Below are 10,478 nucleotides of genomic sequence, written 5' to 3'. Positions count from 1 at the left end.
AATACAATATACATTATATTGTATGGAGCAAATAATCATAACGGGCAATAAAAAATATGTAATTTCGATTTATTTGAGATTAAGTCCACATAAAAGATCTTTAGATATTAAACAAAACAATCAATCACGATTGGATATGTAAAAACAAGTGAAAGGATAAATTTTTAAATTAAATTTGGTGGATTGTTAAGTCACTAGAAAAAACATCCACACCTTTGTAAATTAGTAAAATTGACTGTTTGAGATTCACTCCAATTATTTGGAATAGGATATATTTTGTTCAATTTTTTGAATAATGAACACTCTCTTGATTTGGTTGATTCATCGATCAACTGGCGAAGGTCGTTGATTTCATCCAATTGTTGATGATTGCTTTTAAACCAACCATCATAGTCTCTAATAAAATCAACAATTTCTTGTCTGAGGATCGCTCGCAAGTTTCGAGTCAATCTAATTTGACTATTGAGTCCGTCATTAATAACAATTTGATAAATAATTTTGGCAAAAATAGCTATCATTCGAGTTTTCAGTCGGTTGATATGGTTGGATCTTGAATAATCAGCCAGTAATTCTAAATTGGGTTCCATAATAAGACGTTTCACATATGGAATGATTGGCTCATTTTGATTAACTGTAAAAGAAAATATTAAAATTAATTCAAATTCAACAAACAAGTCTTGTAATGTTAATCTTACTTGAAGTTGCTGCGTTTTTCTGTTGACTGATTCTATGAGCGAAAGTCTGTAGTGCTAATTTCTGTGTACCATTGATTATTTTTTCTTCCAATATCTCGATTATATTATTTAACAATCCCAAAATTTCATTATGGCTAAAGGGTTGTTTGTCCAGTGAAAGTGATTTTACTCGCTTGTCCAGAACCTTTGGAAAGCAACAAATTAATTAATGGGATTAATGAGTGTATTTAGTATATTTAGACATCAATATTTAGTCTGAAAAACTTGTAAACAAACCTGAATATCTTTGAAAAATTGGATTAAATCTTTCAGGGGTTTTCTATTAGATAGATTACTAGTGTGAGTTATCATTAATCTCAAGAGAGAATCAATTTGTTTGATTGAGCAAATCTGATAAACTCCGAAGGTTCCATAATCCATCTCTTGATTCACTATCGAAATTAAACTGTTGATCAAACATACAGCATCAGGAACATAATTTATATTCTCGTTACGACCAAATACTTGGTTATTCCGATCGGAATTGATTCGATAGATATCTAAATAAGCTGAAATTAGAAAAAAATATTGTAGCAATCAATAATTAAGCGAGACTCTTGAAAGATTGGACTTACTTTTAAACCAGCTTTGATCAGTTAGATGATAATTCAATACATTTGAAATTTTCTTAATCTCCTTGATAGCTTCGGATGGAAAATCATTTTCTTTAAGACAACTATCGAGCGAAGCAAAAACTAGCTTTTGAAAGGTTTTCGGTGTGAAAAAGATTGGCGATGAAGCTGAAGTCATTAAAACGTTGTTTTGGGCAAATAATATATCATCAATTAATTGTCCGGCAAAATTTTTCCAAAATACAGGCCAATAAAGATAGTCATAACAATTTGATGAATTTAGGATAGGATTATTGGAAGCACTTGAATATTTTATTTTAGACCAAGTTGCTCGAGTTGGATTGGATTTAGCAGCTGTTGATGGACCTAACAACGATGAACTACTTTGATTTAGTTTATTATGGGATTTGATTGTGGTGTTTGATGAAGATGATAAAGGGGAAATGTTTGTTGATTCATTTGATGCAGTTTGCAATAGGAATGATAGTTTGAGAACGATCCGTTGTGATGAAGATAAAACAATTGACAAATAAGATGCTAAGTCAATTGATTCACCTGATTGAGTCAAAATACAATTTTTATCCGTTGATACACTACTTGTTGTACTATTAGTGTAATAATCAGATGTTGATCCGGAATCAAGCTTTGTTTTAAGACGATGATTGGGTGGAGAAAGTGCTGATGAAGATGACTGATTGATTGTTGTTACTTTTTTACCCTTTGGTACTAAAGCTGGTAAGATTATCAATTTATCTGTAACTGGATCTGTAGTAGCTTTTTCCTCGTTGTTTAGTTGATCGGCTCGACGTTTGGCTGATGTTATCTTTTTGGCTTCACTTTGTATTAAAAAAGAGATGCGAGTTGAAGCGGCTTCTGCTTGGGTTAAGGACAATATACTGATTGGATCGATTGATTCTGTTGGCCAAATTTGATTAAATGTTAAACACGAAATGAACACATCATTGAGCGTTTCAAAAGGGAGATGATCCCAATAGATTGCCATTATCTTTATGTTTATGGTGAGAGTCAAGGCAAGCCAATGGAGAATTGTCACTTTGATTTTTTCCAATTTAATTGCAGTTTTCTCGACCATCAAAACGGCCAATCTTTCCTTAGGAATACGATAATTGATATTTAATAGTCTCTGGCAATTGTTGAGATTATCAATCCATGAATTGAAGCGATTCTGTGTTTCATCTGGAAGTCGTTTACGTTTCTTACTAGTAATGATGAAATCATCCAGAGCAATTTTACGATCTTTTTCAGGTAAATTTATCAAATTGCAAGCAGTCTCTAATTTGTATTGATCTTCCGTGTAAATAGTTTCAATTTGTCTAACAAAAGAATGGCCTTCTTGAATTAAAGTGATACAATCTTCTTCGGCAATAGATTTTATTTTCTCTAAAAGAAGTCGTTGCAGCTTCAATTTACAGTCGACCAATGTAACCCAAGATTGACTGGACTGCTTGGCCTCAATTGAATCAATGGACTGGTCAAATCTTTCGAGTAACATCGACCCCTCCAAAAGGAGTGGATCATCACCAGGATAGGGATCATTATATCTAAAGAAAAACAATAGAATGTGATGTTAAAAACAAATGTACAGGAAAATAGTAACAATAGATATACAACTGAATCAACAGATGGACTTATTACAGTAACAAGTAAGTTGTAAGTAACATCGATAACATTGTTATCCACCGTTGAGGTTTGAAAAAATACACTATTAAACAACTTGAGCTAAATGTCAGATGTTAATCAAAAACCTTACCTCATAATCTTGACCAACTCATTTTGTCTTTCTGGTTTAACACGAACTTTGGAGCAGATTTCCATGACACCTGAATCACCTCGGAACGTTCTATTCAATCGAGGACATGACTTTTCCTTCTCATACCTTCTTGATTGGCCAGACGATTTGTTGGGTGTCCTAAGCAATAGATCTTGTGACTGGTGTTGATTGGGAGCCTCCAGACTCATTTTACGTTGGCTGCTTAACACTTTATTCAAAGAACTTCTTTCAGTCGATGAACTTGGCCGAGCTTTTCTAACTGGTGGTAAATTTGGTCCATTGTTGATACAATTACTTTGATTAACCTTATTATAAATAGACATTGTTTCTCATGTTGTTGCACAAAAAATTGATTTTTCACTTTTCTCTTCTTTCATCTCTTTCTTTCAATACTGAAAAGGTGAAAACATTAAAATCTTTTGCTTGCAAGTAATGAAACATCAAGCTAGACTCGAGGTTCAGAGATAAACAATTTGCTGTTGCCATTGGATACATTAAGCATGCAATCAAGCAGGATATTGAACTTGTTCACCAAATATTAACCTTTTACTGTATTTCCTTCATTCTTGAATATTTATTTTACCTCATACAATTCATAAAATCGTGTCAATGGCAACAATTCACTTATATAAATATAAATGTACAGTGATTCTTAAGATAGAGAAGAGAGTAAATAATTGAAATGTTGGTCGTTTAATTGATCTGAAAGACAATAATAAATGGGGATGCAAATTGAAAAAAATTAAATTGAATGACCAAATGAGATTTTTATTATAATTTTGGATTCATCTAGGAATCAACTTCATCAACGAATCACAATAAAAATCACCAAAAAACTAATTGTAAATCAAAAGATTTTGTTATGAGACAAGACTAAACCAGTTAACCATTTTCTGGTTATCGACATCTTCACCAATTATTTCTCACTCTCTTCTTAAATTGCTAACTTTTTCGTGATCATGATTATCGTTTTTATTCAACTTTTCACTTTCCATTTCCCTTGGACTTATACAGATTTATTCACTTCACTTCATTTAGCTATCGTCAAAATATAATTTGGAAAGTTGTAAACAAATGATGTAAATCAAAAGATATAAAAAGCCATTACAATCTTACAATTGCTTATTTTATTTCCTAATTGTCTTCAAATACAATATGTATTATATTGTATGGAGCAAATAACCATAACGGGCAATAAAAAATATGTACAATTTGATTGCTTCAGACACTAGTCATAATATGGATTGATTGAATTGAAATTTTATGGAGAAACTGTTTGTCTCAAGATATTTATATCAATTAACAATTATTATCGCTAATTAATAGATTGTTCTCGTATTATTAACATCACAAGTTTTTTCATCTGATTCATTTCCATCCATTGCCACTCTTTAGAGGTTTGGATCGTATTAGATTCTAACAAAACTTATCAGAATTTGTTCTCTTGATTTGGTTTCATAATTTCCAGCGAATTTCATCGGCACTTGCAAGGCTTTGCGAATAGCTTTAGATTCCAGCTTATCTGTTAATGTGGGTTTATTCTTAGCAACTCAAATCAGAGTATCTTTTACGTCTTTTCAGAGTTTTGTTCCAATGTAAAAACAAATAGGAAAGAATCTGTCCATTTTTCCGACCATTATACCTTTGAAATAGTCGAGCGAACATGTCGTTTGATCAAAAAAAATTGGATGAGGGAATGATTCTTTCTTCGTAGACCAACAAAAATTCAAGCAATTCCAATTATTTCCTGAAATTAAGCAAATGAAATGAATTAAGTTTACAAATAATAAACAAGCAGAAAATATTAAAAATTTTAGACCCAAATATCTTGGGAACCATTAAAAATATACAGATAAACTGTGCAAGTTTTTCATAACTCAACTTTCTCTAACAATCGACACTAGTTTCATTCAAATTGGTTCTAGGTATTACGATTACCTCTCTTGTTAGTTACTTACCAAGAAGATGAATTAAACTGAGATTAAACCAGATAGGTTTTATCAAGTCGTAAGGTAAATTTATGAGACGATTACCATTCAAGTTTAACTCTACTAGAGCTGGGAATTTTTTGAAAATATCTCCATCCAAAGAGACTAGATTGTTGTAACTTAAATCTAGTAGCCAAAGATGATTTAAGCTTTGCGGGAAACTCTGAACACTGATGCTGCTCAAAACATTACGGCTGATGGTTAATACCTTGAGGTAGGGTGTATGAGAAAAGACATTATTATCTAAAGTAAGCAATGCACAGTCAATTATATAAAGTGCAATCAATTTGTGTGAAAATAAACGCTTAGACACCACATCACTGAGTCGCTGGCTTCCAATGTTTGTTAATGCACTTTTCTCAATGTGAATTTGCTCAAATTGATAATCAGCCCATCGCAAGGCTCGAAGATTGTGAACTTGAAAAACAGTCAATGATTGTCGTCGATGCAAGTTGAAGAAATTTTTACTGTTATCCTTGTAAAACTGTGACATGTCCCATTCTTGGATAATCAGATGTTTGAAAGGTAAATCAATCAACTGCATGGTGAGATACTCGTTGGAAACTTTTTTCAAAAACAATGTGTGAATGCTCTGCACTGTTGAAGGTACATTCAATTCGTAATCCTCTTCACACTGGACACTAATTGAGTCTAAAATTATCAAAATAAGATTTACACCAATTAATAAAACGATATTAAAATTAAACTAAATAAACTTACTTGAATTGAAGTTATAAGCTTTACAACCATTACCAAGGAAAGGGCTTTCCCTCTGTTTACCAAAACAGACAATTGCAAAGAGACAAAGAATTTTTCGATCACTCAAATGACCCATGTTTTGTTGATTGTGATGATGGTCAGTAGTTTGTCAGGGATGAATTGGAAAATTGAAATTAAGGTAAAACATATTAAAATAGTATCACAGACTGATCAATAAGCAACGAAGTAAAACAGATGATAACAACGGTTTTTCTGGTTATAACCTGATGAGTGGCAATGCTTACACCACTGTTACCGTCTGATGTTAAATAAGTGTAAACAATAATTTTTGTTGGTTCAAGTAAAGCACATCAAATCAATACTTTATTGTTTTAATTATATTAGTTAAAATATATTACGAGTGCAATCAATTTGTTTCATTCAAGAGAACACACTTTGCTGATATTTTTTGTTGAATAATAAGAATCAATCCAAGAATAACCAATAATGTCTAATCATAAAATAATCAATGATTATTTTGTAGGAGAGAAAATATTAGATGTTTCTTTAAGCTTTAGATTATTGTTAATTCTTTTGATAGTGTTGAGTTTCATGAAGAGTTCATTTACGTTCAGATACCAAGAAATATCAAATGAAGAGTTATTTCAATCCAAATTAAGCTTCTCGGTAGACATTGAAAACGCATTCACAGCTGAAAATAAATGAAAATCTGGAAAATTTTACTTTTATCGTTCCTTAACCTGATTGTTACCAATTAATTTGGTAAATTAGATTAAATTTATCGCCTTTTCTTCAATTGGTTAATAGACTTGGGCAAAGTTGAACTCATAAACACTCAATTCAGTTTCAATATTTAATTGGTTAATAATTAAGACTGATTTCTTCTAAGGTGACAATTTGTTCAACAATAAATAACGTTGGTCTAAAAGTATTAAACATTTAACAGTGATTTCATTTTTTTACTCGTCATAAATATCTAATGCATTCAGTGTTCAGTGTGATTCATCATTACATTTCATTATCATCACTTGACTTTCAAGATTAGTAGTAATTATATCTTACAATAAAGATCAATAAAAGATCATTAATGGTTCAAACATCACTTTGATAGAGTCATGAATAATTATTGAAACCGATTCTCGGATGTCTCAAGTTTACCACAAGTCTAATAAAACTGTGATTAAGATATTTGTTGAAGTATAACACAGAGACATCTTAAAAAATAATAGTTGATAATCAAGTGCAATCAGAAAGGTTACAAATAAAGACAGCAAGCTTCAACGTGTTTGATGTAAGACGAAAACTGGCGATTAAGCTTTCAACAATCAGATATTGATGTGAATTAGAGAAGTGGAATATAAAAATGATTGATTACAGATGAAAATGGTGAAAAATGGCTGAACCGTTGACAAGTCAAGGTTTGTTGTTTCAAACTTGAGTGCAATTCAGCTGATTGTTGAGATCTAACAAGTGAGTAACATTGTAGTTGATGTGTTGAGTTGTGACTTTAAAATAATTCTTGGAATGAGATAACCAGTACTGGAAATTATTTAATGCGCGATAATGATCCCAAGGAAATTTGTGAGAAATCTTCAAGATTACATTCAGCTGAATCGAAAAAAATTGGGTGAGGCTTGAATCCAGTTGACCAAAGCAATTTTTCACAAATCAAAGCATTAGCTGTTAACAAGAAAGATAAATCAAATTTAGTAAAAGGTTCGATTGGGTAAATTGTTTTCTCACCATCAAGATTAACAATATCAATGTCAATCCATTTCCTGAGGAATGGTTGCTCGGGTAATATTTGGAGATGATTGGACTGAAGATTGATTTCAGCGAGATTTGGAAAATAGACTACAAAGTCTTCATGAATATGATCAATCTTGTTGAAACTTAAATCGAGAGACCAAAGGGATACAAGACCAAATTTAGAGAAAAAACTTGGCTTAAAAGATGTCAATGAATTCCTTGTGATTGTTAGCATTTCAAGAGATTTTGTATGAGAGAAGATACCTAAAGGCAAATCCTTGATTAAGCACGAAACAAGTGATAATGTCCTCAATTTAGGAGGTAAATTGGCTGCCGAGATTGAGCCTACCGTTGACAAATCACTGCGCTCAATGTAAATATGGTAAAAGTGCAGTCTATTAGTATACGAACTTAGTTTAACGTCCATTAGAGTAAGTGACTGACGCATTTCACGCACTTCGAATTTTGTTCCACTCTTTTCCCATTCCTGTGAACTATCTAGTTTCAAGTCTTTCAATATGAAATTTTTAGCGGAAAGTTTATTCAATTTATCACTATCGTAATAATGATTTCCATAGATCGCCACGGTATGGAAGTTGGTATCGTTTAGTGTTTCAAATTTAAATCCGGCTGAACATTTGAGACTTGATGAACCTAAAATGGCACGAATTTAATTTTTTAAAACAAGAACGTTACAAGAAGCCAATAAAGACTACTTACCACTTGGGTGATCATAATTTAGACAAGTTTCGGGTCCATCTCGTTTCAAACCGATGAGCTTTTGACCAAAACATAAGATTGAAAACAAACAAACAAAGGGAATCCCTTCAATTGATTTTACTAATTGTGCATCGATAGCGTTTTCAATTATCTCAGTCATTTTGTTGAAATTAAAAATCTTATTATGGTTGAAATAAATTAAGTTGACTAGTATTGAACCTCAGCTTCAGTGAGTAAATTGTAATCCATTGGTTAATGAAAGTCTGACAGAAAGTTACTGAGATATTTTACAAACATGTTTAAGGCAAGTACTGAAGTATTGTAATACACAAATTATTATGAGTGACAAACAAACAGACTTGTGAATAATGGGTGCGTATAATCAATTGAGTTGTTATTTTTTATCTTCGATCACATTTACATGATAATCCACTTTATTTTTGACATAAAAGTTGATCAGGTATTGTCTTTAAATGGAGAAAAATGGAAAAGATAAATAGAACAATCCTCATTTCTATCTTTTAGATAATCATTCAATTTTCATTGTGTATTTAACAAGGCAAAATTAGGAAGTCATGATTAACCTTTCCATTAACGATACCAATTGCATAAAATCTGTAGGAACATTTGTATACTTTCTCTGTAAAGTTACCAACAATATGCGTCAAAATGAGGAACCAATTCCATTGAGATTGAAAAAACCATATTTTCAAATTGAATCAACGGTTTATAAGACAAAATAAATATCTGTCTAAATGTAAAGTTGGATGAAATTTGGAAACAACGAGTTATCCCAAGTTACTTGCTTGATTTAGATCGTAATTGATTAAACTGAAATTTGACTTGTGTTTTGTTTTTGAATCAGCGATTCATGTAACGTTGTGAAATAATAGATTATTTTGTTCAACCCAAATAAATAGTTGACATCTTTGCAGTTGTCTCCTTGATTTGTCGAAGCATTTGGAAAAACATGAGCAAAGTCGATCATTTTTAAATGTACAAACTGGTTATCGCATGGATGAATAAAAAGTAAAGAGCTCGAAAGAAATTTAAGATGATTTATGTTGACCGTTTCGAACCATTCTTGGATGGACTTCAATTTGGATAAATAATTTTGCGATAGCTCTATGCGAATTTCCAATGAGTTAAACTTTGAACCGAGGAACATATCAATAGCTTCAGGAATATTTTCAGGTTTTAGTTGCCGAGTTACAAACTTATCAACAAGTGTACAATTCTGGTCCATTGGGTTGTAAATCTGAAAGAAAAAAAAAGAGTCAGAACAAGTCTTTTGCTAATATAAATTTACTATAATTCAAATTACTCTAAATCCACAGATGCGGAATCCAAGAGCTGCTTGCCATTGACTTTTGGACGTTTCTTCTTCAATTTTTTTAACGTCAGCTCCAGGATCGTAGGTAATCGAACCAATTTTAATATCCATATTCGAAGGATTAGCTAATCCTTCCATGCTATCCTCTATTTGGATAAATTTTATATTTTCAATGGTAACAAGACCATAAAATTTTGGCACAAACGATTGTAATTTAACATCACTAGAATTCCAAACAGTTTGATAAAAGTCATATTCCCTTTTACCTCGTATATCTATGATTGGCTTTAGAAGTCTTTTTGATCGATGGTCTTTCAACATTCCAAACCTTGTTTTACTTTTACCAAATTCATGGCCACTCAATTGGTGATCAGGTTTGGAAATATGGACAGGTAAAGGAATCGGTTCATCGCTGGTTGAATCCATCAATTCCATGTCGATAGAAAAGCTAATACACCTTGGCACTTTGATAGAGGTAGATTGGACTTGGAAAAATGAATTGATTCATTTGACTGGTGGCGAGAGACTCATAAAGAGAATATTTGTTACGGCCATGATGATTCGACAATTATTAGCTAATTATCTACCAATATACAGATAGTAAAAAGGTTATAAGATACCAGAAAGTGAAGAAAGATAAAAAATCAAACTAGGATGAAAATATTTCAATAAAACAGAGCAATGAAGGTAAAAACAATTACTTAATTGACATCAGGAGTAATTATAACGTAATTAATGATATTTAGTGGCAAGATAACAACTGCAAATAATAAAATTAAAAAACAAAGCAAAAGATTAATTAGAAACTAAGACATTTGCGTCAAGTTGCTTCATTCCATCACACTGTTTACAATGTGATCAGCTGTTTTA

General features: G+C 31.7%; 4 protein-coding genes across 5 annotated transcripts; all 4 read right to left on the bottom strand.

Moving 5' to 3' along the window:
- Window positions 1-48: 48 nt before the first annotated feature.
- LOC107360333 (uncharacterized) lies at window positions 49-3,549 on the bottom strand. Its single transcript, XM_015926964.3, has 5 exons — window positions 3,078-3,549; window positions 1,310-2,868; window positions 972-1,243; window positions 696-879; window positions 49-631 (listed from the first exon to the last, which is right to left on the bottom strand). Exons 1-5 carry the CDS (start codon window positions 3,419-3,421, stop codon window positions 195-197), a joined length of 2,796 nt encoding a protein of 931 aa, XP_015782450.1. The 5' UTR covers window positions 3,422-3,549; the 3' UTR covers window positions 49-194.
- Window positions 3,550-4,192: 643 nt separating this feature from the next.
- Window positions 4,193-6,593, bottom strand: LOC149094177 (uncharacterized). Its single transcript, XM_089267300.1, has 3 exons — window positions 5,807-6,593; window positions 5,057-5,737; window positions 4,193-4,845 (listed from the first exon to the last, which is right to left on the bottom strand). The coding sequence occupies exons 1-3, from the start codon at window positions 5,919-5,921 to the stop codon at window positions 4,676-4,678; spliced, it is 966 nt and encodes a 321-aa protein (XP_089123426.1). The 5' UTR covers window positions 5,922-6,593; the 3' UTR covers window positions 4,193-4,675.
- A 139-nt stretch (window positions 6,594-6,732) lies between these two features.
- On the bottom strand, window positions 6,733-8,583 carry LOC149094176 (uncharacterized). Its single transcript, XM_089267301.1, has 3 exons — window positions 8,276-8,583; window positions 7,550-8,209; window positions 6,733-7,486 (listed from the first exon to the last, which is right to left on the bottom strand). Exons 1-3 carry the CDS (start codon window positions 8,433-8,435, stop codon window positions 7,353-7,355), a joined length of 954 nt encoding a protein of 317 aa, XP_089123427.1. The 5' UTR covers window positions 8,436-8,583; the 3' UTR covers window positions 6,733-7,352.
- A 58-nt stretch (window positions 8,584-8,641) lies between these two features.
- Ipk2 (Inositol phosphate kinase 2) lies at window positions 8,642-10,449 on the bottom strand. 2 transcript variants are annotated; one of them, XM_025160430.2, is made up of 3 exons: window positions 10,310-10,449; window positions 9,600-10,191; window positions 8,642-9,533 (listed from the first exon to the last, which is right to left on the bottom strand). In XM_025160430.2, the coding sequence occupies exons 2-3, from the start codon at window positions 10,041-10,043 to the stop codon at window positions 9,102-9,104; spliced, it is 876 nt and encodes a 291-aa protein (XP_025016198.2). In that variant the 5' UTR covers window positions 10,044-10,191; window positions 10,310-10,449; the 3' UTR covers window positions 8,642-9,101. The 2 variants fall into 2 exon arrangements, with proteins under 2 accessions (XP_025016198.2, XP_089123428.1); XM_089267302.1 differs by having other exon boundaries at window positions 9,600-10,449.
- Window positions 10,450-10,478: the final 29 nt, after the last annotated feature.

The sequence above is a fragment of the Tetranychus urticae genome, chromosome 2 (genome assembly GCF_039701765.1).
Source record: "Tetranychus urticae isolate SD_2017Ah chromosome 2, NJAU_TeUrti_SD_1.0, whole genome shotgun sequence".
Lineage (NCBI taxonomy): Eukaryota > Metazoa > Arthropoda > Arachnida > Trombidiformes > Tetranychidae > Tetranychus > Tetranychus urticae.
Note: the sequence above shows the minus strand (reverse complement) of the source record. Positions and strands in the feature narration are given on the sequence as shown.

What these genes read in the sequence shown, in the direction of transcription:
- LOC149094176 (XM_089267301.1), bottom strand. Translation starts at nt 8,435, where the DNA reads ATGACTGAGATAATTGAAAACGCTATCGATGCACAATTAGTAAAATCA. An exon ending in AAATTATGATCACCCAAGTG is followed by an intron (nt 8,210 to 8,275) that starts GTAAGTAGTCTT and finishes GTGCCATTTTAG; the next exon opens with GTTCATCAAGTCTCAAATGT. An exon ending in TGATATTGTTAATCTTGATG is followed by an intron (nt 7,487 to 7,549) that starts GTGAGAAAACAA and finishes TCTTGTTAACAG; the next exon opens with CTAATGCTTTGATTTGTGAA.
- Ipk2 (XM_089267302.1), bottom strand. Translation starts at nt 10,043, where the DNA reads ATGGAATTGATGGATTCAACCAGCGATGAACCGATTCCTTTACCTGTC. An exon ending in TCCGCATCTGTGGATTTAGA is followed by an intron (nt 9,534 to 9,599) that starts GTAATTTGAATT and finishes TTTTTCTTTCAG; the next exon opens with ATTTACAACCCAATGGACCA.
- LOC107360333 (XM_015926964.3), bottom strand. Translation starts at nt 3,421, where the DNA reads ATGTCTATTTATAATAAGGTTAATCAAAGTAATTGTATCAACAATGGA. An exon ending in GAGTTGGTCAAGATTATGAG is followed by an intron (nt 2,869 to 3,077) that starts GTAAGGTTTTTG and finishes GTTTTTCTTTAG; the next exon opens with ATATAATGATCCCTATCCTG. An exon ending in GAAAAACGCAGCAACTTCAA is followed by an intron (nt 632 to 695) that starts GTAAGATTAACA and finishes TTTCTTTTACAG; the next exon opens with TTAATCAAAATGAGCCAATC.
- LOC149094177 (XM_089267300.1), bottom strand. Translation starts at nt 5,921, where the DNA reads ATGGGTCATTTGAGTGATCGAAAAATTCTTTGTCTCTTTGCAATTGTC. An exon ending in AGCTTATAACTTCAATTCAA is followed by an intron (nt 5,738 to 5,806) that starts GTAAGTTTATTT and finishes TGATAATTTTAG; the next exon opens with ACTCAATTAGTGTCCAGTGT. An exon ending in CAGTTTAATTCATCTTCTTG is followed by an intron (nt 4,846 to 5,056) that starts GTAAGTAACTAA and finishes GCTTAATTTCAG; the next exon opens with GAAATAATTGGAATTGCTTG.